The sequence below is a fragment of the Schistosoma haematobium genome, chromosome 7, assembly GCF_000699445.3.
Source record: "Schistosoma haematobium chromosome 7, whole genome shotgun sequence".
Taxonomy (NCBI): domain Eukaryota; kingdom Metazoa; phylum Platyhelminthes; class Trematoda; order Strigeidida; family Schistosomatidae; genus Schistosoma; species Schistosoma haematobium.
This window is the reverse complement of record NC_067202.1, coordinates 15,855,561-15,869,188: the sequence shown is the minus strand read 5'-3', so window position 1 is coordinate 15,869,188 and position 13,628 is coordinate 15,855,561. Positions and strand designations below refer to the sequence as shown.

Below are 13,628 nucleotides of genomic sequence, written 5' to 3'. Positions count from 1 at the left end.
TACGAATATCCTCTACTCTTACCGGTCATGTTTGACTGCCATAAAGTAGGATGGAACGAACTGCTGCGCAGTAAACACGTTCTTTGGTTGATAGACAGATATCTCACCTACGCCATAGATGACGCAAGTTAACAAAAGCAAGCTAGTCGAGTCTTCTGTATCCGTGCTGAGATTTCGTCGCACACCAGACCACAAGGGCTGATGAGACTTCCAAGATAAGTGAAGCGGTCGACATGCTCGACTACTTCACTCCTTATCATTGGTTCGGGTGTCAATGCAACCCAATCCTGAAGCAACATTTTGCATTTCGAGAATGGGGAGAATCGCATGCTGAACATGCTTGCATTGTTGCTTAGAGTGGTCAGAAGACTGTGCATTTTGTCAGCGTCTTCGCCAAATAAAACTATGTCATCGGCATATTCCAAGTCAATAAGTGAATCTCCTGGTAGAAGTTCAACCCCTGAAAATTTAGATGAGGAAAGGGTTATCTCTAAAAGTACATCAATGACAAAGTCAGCCCTGACAAACATCACTTGAGGTAATCAACTCTGATGACAGTTCGCCATAAGCTCTCACTCTACCAGTTGTGTTCGAGTAGAGAGCCTTTATAAGGTTAATGTACTTTGGTACTCCTTTCAGTGACAAACACTGCCATAGAACCTCACAATCAACAGAGTCGAATGCCGCCTTAAGGTCGAGAAATACTACCATTGTGGGGCGTCTGAATGTGTGTCTGTGTTCTAGAACCTGACGTAGTGTGAATATCTGATCTATACAACCACGTCTAGGTCGAAAAGCCGCCTGGTTTTCTCTAGTCTGCTCTTCATGAGCTTTGATTAAGCGTCGAAGTATTATTGAAGCTAATTTTTTAGACACTATATTAGTCAGACTGATTCCTCTGTGATTGTCACAAGAGGACTTTTGTCCTGTACAGCTTTCTTTAATACCACGACAACACCATGTCATGTGATATACTGACCACTTTTCCGTTTCTCCCAACCAGTCCCGTCGTCCGAAAATAACACAAGGATGTGGAATTCGATGAGACGACATTCGAAGTACTTGTCCAAACCACTAAAGTCGGTGTTTGTAGGTAGTGATATCAATTGAATTATAGTCTCTACTCGAACACACATTACCGAATCTCCACATCATTAACATTGTGTTCTCACTGGATCTCAGTAGCCGTTCAAGGCCAACGATGATCAAACACAGAATGTTGCTTAACATCGTCAAGTAGGAGAGGCCAGGTTTCACAAGCATAGACTGCTCTGACTGACAGATTATAGACCCGATCCTTTACAATCAAACTAACACCATGAAAGTCCAAAGATGGCCCACATTAGCATAAGCCATAATGGCTTTCACTATTAGTTTACTTACATACTACCTATAATATGATCTGTTTTCACCAGAGCTCTATTAGACACAACTCTTAAGTTTGAAGTACATTCGCTATAGTTTTCTTGACAGTTGTCTATGTGAAAAGGCTTGTAATCATAAAAACACATATTTCATTGATAGCTGATTACCGTTAACATATAGTGGCATAATTATTTCCGGCATTATAATTAATTAGTTTTTAAACTATCGTTAAAACAAAATATTTGTGTTACATAGAAGTGATTAGGTATTGATTATTTGTTTATAATTAAATAGTGCCTTAAGTTTTAAATGTTGCGACCTTATTTTGGTACTTTTGAATTATCTATCAATAAGGATTATATAACTATGTTTTTCTCATGACAACTAAAATACTTTCTGTATATGATACAAATTTCCTAAAATAATACACTAGAGTGAACATAAACATCGAATTATGCGCTACATAGCATTGGCGAACTATTCGTTCGATCTCAGTGAAAACATGAGTCGATCACCACTCTACATCAATTTCATCGATTACGAGAGAGCATTTGATAGTATAGACAGGACAAAACTATGGAGGCTTCTTCGACACTACGATGTGCTTGAGAAGATAGTCAACATCATACGGAATTATTATGATGGATTAAACCGCAGACTCGTGCATGGGGGACAGCCCACAGACTCGTTCGAAGTGAAGACCGACCTTTTCTCTTTCTCCTGGTGATCGACTGGATTGTAAAGACCTCAACATCTGAATAGAAGCATAGGACAGACTAGACAGCAACGATGCTGCTGGACGACCTAGACTTCGCAGATGATCTGGCTCTTCTATCGCATACGCAACAACAAATGCAGAAGACAACTAGTAAAGCAGCAGATCTCAACATACACAAAAGGAAAAGCAAGATTTTCCGATACAATGCAACATGCACCACTCAAATTGCACTTGACGGAGAAGCTTTTGAGGATGTGAAGACCTTCACATATCTGGACAGCATCATTGATGTACACAGTGAATCTGATGCAGTGAGCTTTATGTTCAACATAAGATGTACACTGTTCTGCTTTTCGACTTTTAGTGAAGTCGATGTTAGTTCATGGCGTCACTTCTTCATTCTTTGTTCACCAGAATTTATTGGTAGATTCAGTTTATTATACGCTTCGAGAAGTCTGAATTTTTTTTAAATGTGTGGGTTCCGTAATCTATACGCTTCACTAAGGTACTCAGTGCAGATTGAAAAATTATGACAGCCGTATGTTATGAATTTGTTTCTTTACTTTCAGCTCTCATTGTTCGGAATCGAGTCGTGATCATACTGCCGTGAACTCGACTAAAAAACGCCTACAGTTTCGTGCTTTATGCTCAGGTCTACGATCACATCGTTCAGAATCGGTAAGTCAATTGGTAGATAGATTTTCCTGAATACATAGTGGTCATTTAATTATTCCTTATTATAGTTTCGTTTTCGCTCTATAATTAATCCCATAATGAACTCGTTGTCTTTTCTAGTTTTTCATCATTTGGATTCACGAAATGATATTCTAAGCTAACTTGATTTAGGGTATGATAATGTATTGTATCCTCCAGTGTTTAACAATTTTCATTAGTTTAAAGAAATGCTGATTGTTTATGTTTTTCACTAGGTAATCTGTACAGAATCTTTCTGTAACTTGATATATACTGATAGCCATCCTTGTGATGAGACCTTCAGTTAATAACGTTTTAGTACATATAAAGACAGTATTTTTTGGGTTATAGACAACCATTGAAGTTTTTAGGGGCTACTTGAATGTGATTGTTGGTTAAAACGCCTCGCATGCGGGATTCTCGAATTCAGATAGTCACTTGTTGGAATTAATCACTATTGCGCACATTGTTATTGATTTAAGGATCTTGAATTCGATTTGTAGTGGAATGCACACTACTGAGGGGTGGCACATTAAGACGAAACAGCCATCCAATGCTTTCTGATTTTCTTTCGCTGTCTAACGGAGATGTTTGTTTACGTCTGTTGTTTTGACTTCCATGGGAAAGCTGTTTCTCAATTGAGTTTAGGAAATTATTTAAGCTTTCTTGTCTACAAATTGGTTGATATCAATATAATTTATTTTCATAAATTATTAGGTAGTTTATGAAATTAGTTTTTTCTTGTTATTAGAGTAGATGAAACTATAGGATATAGTGTATATTTTGTCTTAGAAACTAATTGAAACAAGTGGAAGTACTTGTGTGCATGATTGCTCTTGGATCAGTCATATTCTCTTGCTTCCAATCGTAGCTGCTTTCCTGACACGCGGTGGTCAGACTTGCCTGGTGTGATAACCGAATCAAGTGTTTTTGGCTGGGTCATTCGTTTCTTTAAGTTTAACCGTGCTACACAATTTGGTTGGAGAACGGTGAGATTAAAGACATCTAAAGGTCCGAGGTTGCAGTCTTACTACTGACTATATGAGCATATAATAACAATCAGTAGTTTCCTTTAGACAATCCGCATATGCAACGTTGATGCTTTCTCACAACGACAAGAAAGGAATTACAAATGTTCAACCCTAACAATAATAGCACATCTCACCTCATCAGACGGATTTCTGTCTTCGTCGTCCATAAAGCCCTAAAAATACGAAACTAACGCATAAAACACTTCTCGTAAGACATATGTGCTTAACATGCTTAATGCAATTGTTCGTCGAACCTTCTGGTCCCACTCCTACATTGTTCAAATTAATTCTAACCTAACTTTCTTTTCATATCTCTCAAGAATAAATATTTTTCTACTTCGTAAACAATATCGCTCTCAATATTCCTCACTAATTTTTCTTCTGAATACTTTCCTAACTTTTAGTTTGCTTCACTTCAAACAGTGTGTAATAGTTTTCGATTGGGATAAAAGTACATCTAAACATTTGAATTTCTCTTGTCTCAGCATATTATAATGTTTTTCAAGATAACTTCATCCATCTGTCCGTCCGTTCGTCCGTGTGTGTGATTATACTTCATCACATGAAAGTATCATGTTGTCCCTAATGACTTCTAGAAAAATCATTGAGACTATAATTTATGGACGACCTTGTAGTGACGCTAGATTGACCTTGAGAGTGTCCACCTAATAACTAGGACCAAATAGGATTACAAATTCATGTGATGGAATCGAATTATGATTTACAGTTGATGGTTAAGGTTAGGAATTAGATTTAAGCTTTTTTTATCACGAAATGACATCAGCTATAATTCCAAAATTCTATTTAGCCAAATCAGTGAATGAATTTCGCGCCAATATTTGAGACCTGTTATCTTATACCTAATTGGTTCGTCTTTAAATTATAGTCTTGACGACAAATCATTATATAAATTTAACTTAATGATCTGTTCTTTTTTGCCTTCTCTATCTTATCATAATCGACTTTGATCATTTTGATCACACTTTGGAATTCCATTAAATATAAACTATGTATATATATTACCTTGACCTCTTAGTAATTACGAATAATAGTAATACCGAATAGGATTATTTCTATTTAAACTTATCATATTTATTTATTTATTACAAAATGCTTTATCTTAACATTCATTGACTAGTCAATATAGAGTTATACAAATATATAGTAGTATATTGTAAAGCTCATTAATGTTACTATATAATTTATTATATGGTGTATATATATCTAGTTAATCATTTCAACATTCGACTAGGTTTCATGTCATTAGACATCATACTACTATTAGTCAATCTAAAAATCTTTGTTTTATTGTTTTGTTATCTTTACATGAGGGAAATATAATTACATAAAATTATCAAATTAACAATTCATTCAGTCATTTGAATAAATAGTTGTGGCTAACACTGATGGAATCCAAGAAGCGCATCTTGTCCTATTTGCGACTTGTCTTTAGTTGGATGTACTTGCCATATCTTAGAGTTGATGTTCACTTCTGGACTCGAATTCAGTATCGTTGACTTAAAACCTCTTTGTGTTATTGACTTTACTACTGAGTCCATATAACCATTATATATATTTTTTATTTAACACATAAATATTGGTGCAAAGGGGCATCAAATACATATGCTCCACAGAATTACAATGATTCCAGTAGCAGTTACAATTGATTAGTATGTGGGCTGTGGTACTTCCTGGGTTCCCAGACAAAAGCAGGTGGTTTTCTTAGGGAGCCACACCCCGAGCGTTTGACCTAAAGGTCTGATCCACAAGGAAGTGGAGCAACGTCAGGAGATGCACTCTTATGGTAGTCGGTCACCAACATTAGATTCATACACCATTTGTTCCCACAGGATACTGGAACCCATGTGCACCACTGCTTCGGAATCAGGGTATTCTAACTCCCCTAGGTGGATTATCCATATCCACTAACGTGGTTAAAGCTCCGGACATTCGCTTTTCATCCTCTCAGTTTCGCAAATAGCACCCATAGTTTGAAGAAGCAGTAAATAAAAATTCCCTTGCATTGGTTGTTTGAGCGTGACGATGTGAGGTCATTTGTTGAGGGAGAGCTAACTCTCCCCACTCTCGACCGTACCAGGGCCTTTGGGGGCCACATAACCACTAGGTCGTGCAGTGGGGTGAAGTTTGCTGCATCTTGTATTGGTTGTTTAAATCTTGCCATTGATGTTTAAGTCTTTTATTAATCAGTCTCTTTTGTATGTTCTTATTATTTGAATAGCTCATAAAAGTATTAAGTAATTGATTATCACTTTGAGACACTAGAATTTATCATTTTACTGTTCTATATTGTTTGCGTACACATTGTTGATTGGTCCGTACTTCTTACTCTAATAATCACAATTTGTTTCTTAAAACAAACCAATTATTACTTTCATGTTTTCCATGGTGGTCTAACTTCAATTGACTCATGAATTCAACTATTAAATTACTATGATATCCACAAAGCCCCTCTTCAATTAGTTATATTGACGCAAAATATCCGTGTGTCTCAGTGTGTGTGTGTGTACTTGTAGTTGTTATCTATTTGTAACTTCAAGGTTATAAAGTGAAACGTATCGATTTTGTGGAGTTTGTTCCTATAATAATGATAATAATAATCTTAATTATTATGGGAAAGTTTGTCAGAAGCTCCAGTAATCACACTTAAAAATTTTTTCAGTTATAAATCCTTATTTGTATCGACGTTTTTTTGTCTGTTGTTTGTGGTTTGACTTACGCAATATCGGTCTAATCCACAAGTCAGTAGAACGGCGTCAGGGATTTCTTGTCATATTAGCTAGTGACCAAATATGGGTCTGTACTCCATTTAGATTATTGGTTTAAAATCAAGGTTTTCTAACTCCCTCAGGTAGATTCTCTACTTACCAATTCGATTGGATGTTATTGGGTGTAGAAGTAGACTGGAAGGAAACTAGGGGCAGGGGAACGAAAACGTGAAGTCGTCAACAATTGGACTGAGCGATGTTGATGAGTGTAAACTACCTGGTTGTGGCTCGCGTGATCATCGCAACCAGTGATTAGAAATCTTGAATGATTTGACTCAAAATCGTTTGGAATCACTCAGGTGCATCAGTTATTTTTCTTCTCCCGCTAATTCTAAGATAATTAATTGTTCATGAGTTTTCTTTTGTTTTTAGATCACTAATTTATGTTTTCTTGTCGAATGGTATATTCGATGTGTAGTGTTTTCAATTAGCTCGTATATTGTTACTACTTCTACTGTTGTGGGAATTGTGCTTAAAATCTCATTTGTTTTTGCAAAAAAAGGTATGGCAACTTGAACCGATATATTTAGGTATCAAGGTCGACGTTATCACTTACTGACTGATATACATGTAATTATTAACTTGACTATTGTATAGCTAAATGTCGGTTATAGTAGGTTAATGTCGCATAGGTGTCTGAAAATGAAATAAACTTGAAGTTAGAGCGATTAGTCCCTTTTATAAATTTCGATAGAACAATGATAAGACGGAGTTGATTTGGAAAACATGCTGTGTTTACTCTATACATTTGTTTATTTGTTTACCTGTACCTTCATTTCACTGAGCTTTATTAATTTTCCTATAAAATGTGTTGACTTGTATACGTGTGACTAATTGGTTCGAAATGTATAGAGCAAATACATCCTTTTTTTCAGACCAACCTCGTCTTCTCTTCGTTCTGCGAAACTGTAGTTGTTGATTAGCACTACGATCTTATGTTTTTTTGTATACCATAAAATTATCCTTCGTTTTCGAGTTGTATGGTGTATATATAATCACTTTTACGACTCCTAATACTCTTACTATTTCTACTACTTTAAACTTAGTATTACATATCCCCAACCATAAGGAAAATCAATAAACATTTATCAATATTCATAATAACTTAATTCTAACTTACCTCAACAGTAAAAATCAAGTTTACAGTTTTGTGTTCGGTACACATCCAATTATGGTTCAAAACTACTTAATTACAACAAGTTACTATGTGTATAACGGTTATAGCGACTTCATTCTGTATTGATTTTCTGTATGGGGCTACACATAATCTCAATGTTAACATAGTTTATTCTAATATATATATATATATATATATATATATATATATATATATATATATATATATATATATATATATATATATATATGGTGTTATGAATAAGCATGCGTTTTCTGTTTTCATCAATCAACCAACTTTGAAGACCTGTTTTGTTGCAAATTTCAACTATATAGAAGTAAATATGCATTGTGATCGTGAATCGATCAATGTTGGATCACCATTGATCGATTCACGATCTAAGTTAGAAGTCAACAATCTTCACAAATCTATGCTCAATTCGGTATTGTTAATATGAAACATATATACTTATGTACATGGTTGATTTCATTAAGTATTATTATTATTATTAATAATGTAAGATATATAAATATCGAGTACTTGAGATTGTTTATCTATTTCATTGTCAACTATTATTCCATTATAAAATCTAGTTACATTTAGTTTAATGTATGATAAATTGAAAGTATTTTAGAATTCAATGAACACCTTGATAGACGATATGACAAATAATACTGTTATTCATTATCATCCAGAAAAAAATATACATAGCAACCTTCGATAGACACTGCACGATCCCCCTCATTGAAGCAATTTAAAAAAAAATTTACTTAGAAACAAAATGCAATACATCATAATTGACTAAAATACAATTTAAAAATTTAAGTCACATAAAGCATACAAATCTAATAACATTTAAGTACCATTATAAAAAATGATAAGTATCTAATCATCTTAATTAACTATTATAACGATCATGTGGAATAAGTAAGCTAAATACTTTAAACTTAATACCAATCTACTGCGAATACATCGCTGATATGTTCCATTTTGATCTTCTTTTTAAAAAAATAATCATGTTATAATGTAGATTGTAAATGATTTGAACAAACAAAATCAATTTCTGATTAATCGATAAATGATATGGAATGATACATCGTTTCGTGATCGAATGATTATCAGCTACTCAAGAGATTGAACCATTGACATAAACCTTTGAATGATTTGAAATCAAAATACAAGATCAAGTGATAAAAGTATTATATATATATATATATATATATATATATATATATATATATATATATATATAGAGAGAGAGAGAGAGAGAGAGAGAGAAAAAAAACTAATCAGCATTGCGGAAGTGATTTTTTTAGGTTTCTGTTCAACGATCGACTTTCATGTACTGTGAATAATAGTAGCGATAAGCTGATTTATTGCAGAGAAAGTTGTAGTTGATTGTGTTAAACTTATTGATTCTTCAATTGTTATTCTTAAGACTTTGTGTAACATAATATGCTTAAATCTTATCTTAAACATTTAACCCTAAGGCAAACTTTAGTTTGATGATAATGTATTTTGATGTTAGTTCGTAATAAAGCTTGTAATCTGAAACCCCTAATTGTGATCCTAGCTATAAAAAAAACAATGTAGATACTGCTTAAAAGATTTATTCGGTTTCTGAAGACAAATTTATATAGAATTGTTTATTTGTAATTTATAGAATACTTAATTAAGTTCATTAACAAAGTTAAATTTGTCTGCAATGTGTAATATTATTATCATCGTTGTTTTCTTCCCCATAACTTATCTATTTATAACGGATATTCTTTAACTGGTTCATCCATTTACTGTTTCTTATAACCACCGACTGCCCCAATGTGCAATGTTTCATGGTGTAAGAGTAGGATGGATGAAATCTAGAGGCGGCCAGACCAAAACATGGCACAAATCCATGAAGTCACGGACAAATGGACTAAGCCATGTTGGTAGGTGTAGACTACCTGGTTGTTATCCGCGAGATGAAAGCAACCGATGGTTAGAGACCTTGAATGACATGGCTCAAAATCGTTTACAATCGCGCAGGTGCATCCACTATTTGTGTTCTCCCAAATTCTAATCTTCTGAATTCTTCATGTCCTTTTTTTCCTCTTCCCAAATTTATTTCACTGGGTAATACTCTTTGAATAACATTTCCGAACCCTATTGTTTCCGATTACTGGTTATACTTTTACTAACTCTACCACTTTGGGATTTGAATCGATAATTGTATCTCTGTGCTAATGTTGTATGGCAACTCGAATTGATGTACGTACGAACGAAGTTGTACGTCGTTGATTGACTCACTAATTTCAAATTGTTTACTTCTCATTATTCTAATTCTATCTTACTATGTTGATTTAATGATGTTAGCAATTTGGGTCAATTCACATTAATTATGAATGATTAGTAGATATCTAAAAAATAAATCATAGAACTACACCTAATTTACTTTAACTTTTTCAATATTCTATCCAGGGAATGATATACAATGTGAAATACTAATTACCCTCTTTAATCATATTCATATTTATCTCTTCAAATTATTAAGTTTTTCTTTCGTTGTTATTAATTTATTTTTTTTTATTTTTTTCATTTCATAGAATATACTATGTGATATGTCTGGATCATTTTTGTCACGTCAGTGTTTTTGCAAAATTCTTGCTATCGGTGGATCTGTAAGTTTTCTTATGTTACATTCTATTTATTTGTATATGAATTGAATACATATTTGACCAATGGTTAATTACTGGTATTATGATAGATAACTTTAGTGTATACTAATTAAACATTTCCTTTTTAAGAAAAGATGAATGATGGCTAGCATTGGAATCCAGGACTCATGTCTCGTTCTTACTTTAGGACTTGTCAATTGGATGTACCTACATCTCAGAGTTTATATTCGCCACGGGGCTCGAACCAAGCACCATTAGCTTCTTAGATTCCACTGCTAGCCATCATCCATCTTTGCTTATAATGTTTATGACTTAGTGACAGTATCGAGGCATTTGGCATAGGATGCACATATGCCAATAAAAGTCTGATCAATCATAGTCCAAAATAACAATGGGAAGATTCAAGTAAAGCAACACCAAGTGAATTTAAACTTCACCCCATTGCACAAGTAGGTGGCTATCAGGAATTAGTAGCTAAGTGGAGAATGCGATGGCGTTTGAAGCGAACAGTATTGGGTTCTAGTCCCGGAGTAAACATCGACTCTGAGATGCAGGTACATACAGCTGACTATTCTCAAATAGGACGAAACGCGTGTCTTAGATTCCACTGCTAGTTACTATCTATCATTCCTTAAAAAGTTCTATAATGAAGTAGATCACATCAGTTCGCATTCAAAGAAATACTTCAACTATGAGAAAATGAAATATATGAAAGAAACAGAACAACTTGAAATGTTACAACATACAGTTTACAGAATATTAACAAATTAAACTTTACGGTAATCTATTGTAAATCAAGTGTGATAAAAGGTACTTTCTGGTAATATGATTAGGGAAATATTACAATTAGTAACTAAAAATTGGGTAGTTTTTTTCATCTCGTCCGATACTCTGTTTATATTCAGTCAGAAAATTGAATAATGATGTAATACTTTCATATCTCTAAGTTCTTGTCATTGTTTACTTAGTGGATCTTTGAATTATCAACTATGAACAAGATGTTTTTAAAAAAGATTGTATTGTGTATTGTGGTTAATGTGTTCTAGTGGTACGTGGAGCAATTTTGTTTTGAAAGGGTTGATTTTGTCTTTATGAAAGTTTTCTACGTATTATAGTTTGATTCTATGATATAGATTCGATTTAGAGGCTAAGAAAGTGTACGATGTGTTTAGTCACGGGTGGCATGATTAATATTAATAATAATCATAATATAAGTATTCTGAAAATAACAATTATAGAATTTATGCCACTTTACAGGCATGATCAGCTTGTTATACATATCCGGGAACCGTTGATTATTTTTTAAAAGGATGTTCTGATGATGTATGATCGGTGTGTTAAAGGTCACTTCCAGTTCCATGACGGATTGAATATATTCATTTACAACGAGAGAAAATAAAACGGAATCACATATCATGGAACAACAAAAGTAATAATTACAACGATATGTTAGTTAGGTCTACTCCAATACATGTGCCAGGTTATTACGTGATCTGGGGTTTAATCATATCTATATGATTAAAATTAGTCAGTATTACCATGTAACGTAACAGCAGATATGGGTATTTACTCAGTAATTAAAAACCACGACATTTAAAGTTCCCATAATCTCACTTTTGGAATTGGATACATATCTAAGTCATTTTCAGACGAGAATTAAGCATCGATGCAGTGAATAAATGATAGAAGTGGTTTTATTTCACTGACAGATTGTAATATGTTATGCCAGAGTGTATAAAATTTACTGGTAAAGTTATCCATATTAAGAAAAAGTTTAGAATGAGATTGCTTCACTAATGACGAAGAGTTACGGATACTTTAACTAGGAGTAGTTGCATACTGAATTGTTTCATTGGATGTGAAAGATAGTTTATTAAGTATTCTTGTAAGTATGAGCATTTTTTGATTTCAAAACTATATCGGGTCTTATTTTACCCATGATTACATTTCTTAAAAATAAAGGATAATAAATCTTATTCATGGAAACCGTATTACATGCGCGTATCTGGTGCTGAAGTGAGATTTATCAAAGCATCTTGGGCATTTCATGGATCTGGACGAACAACCAAAGTAAGTAACTGATTCTATCCTATTCAGTGTTTATTTTTCCTTTTCTGATCAAGAACAAATTGATTTGAATCAGTAAGCTTGTTCTCTATGTTTGTTTTGACAAATGTTGATTTGTTGTCGACAGTCAATGTTTTGAGGTCGATCTCAAATAGTATTTTTTTCTCAGTTCTTAATGTATTAGTTCTTTAACTTTTAGGCCCTACTACTGGAGACGTAAATCTGTGTGATTAAGGTCACGTCTGCTATTATTAGGATCGAAATGTTCCAACTCCTTTCTTACGTTGTGAGATACCATCTCTTAAAATGCCAGTTGTCTGAAGGAAATACCTTTTTTATATCACTTCAGTACAGTTAGCAGTAAAATTTCACCTCCGAAACTTAATTTTATGGCTTTTAGCCTCAATGTACTTCAACCTGACCCGCCTAGTGTAGTAGAAACTAGTAAAACAATTGTAGCAGTCAATATAACTCCGTTGGGTCATTGTAATAGGCAAACTTCACCATCATGTCAAAGTGGTAGCTACTGTCAAGATTTATATTTGTCTTCAACTGGACAACTGTCGGGTACTAACTCAATGGTCGAAAATTGTAATGTACTCACTGTAACCCCCAAGCAGAATCGTGATATGAACACTATTAAAGCTCTTCACACCAAGTTGGATATTTGTTCAATACTATTATGTTTCTATTATTTAAACTAATCAATGTATTATTGTAATATACAAATTGAATAACTTTCCAAGTTAATATTCTCGATTTATTGAGTATTTGGTTGTAAAATGTGTCGCTCAATCAAACTGATCAATTAGGTGTTGTGTGGGTAATAAAATATTGTGATTCATTGTTTTCCTTGTTTATTTATTTATTTGAATACATGAATATTGGTGCAAGGGGGGGGCACCAGATACATATACTACGCCACACAATAATAATGAGAATGGGAAGAGATAAAGGATGTAAGGTGCGTGTAAAATGAAAAAAAAGAGAAGTGTAACGACCACAAATTAGTATATGGTAGTGAAATAGTAATAATAATGGGGGAAACAGGAAGGTACAACTAGAAAGAATTCTCTCAGTTGAAGAAGTTACGGTCACTTTTTATGAAGAAAGTAAAAGAAGGTTACATCAGGATCGCCACTGGCTTCTATTCTGAGCCATATCTGATAATCTCATTAGCTACTGTGTTACACCATC

At 33.7% G+C, this 13,628-nt stretch overlaps 1 protein-coding gene across 2 annotated transcripts in view; it reads left to right on the top strand.

Moving 5' to 3' along the window:
• The window catches only part of BUB3_6 (mitotic spindle checkpoint protein Bub3), a gene marked incomplete at its 3' end in the record, with an annotated part of 87,133 nt that overhangs the window by 28,970 nt on the left and 44,535 nt on the right, over positions 1-13,628 (top strand). For both annotated transcript variants that reach the window (XM_051218100.1, XM_051218099.1), the window contains 3 exons: positions 2,653-2,761; positions 10,293-10,367; positions 12,327-12,434. In XM_051218100.1, the coding sequence (XP_051064534.1) occupies positions 2,653-2,761; positions 10,293-10,367; positions 12,327-12,434 (292 nt within the window). The remainder of the gene's footprint in view (positions 1-2,652; positions 2,762-10,292; positions 10,368-12,326; positions 12,435-13,628) is intronic.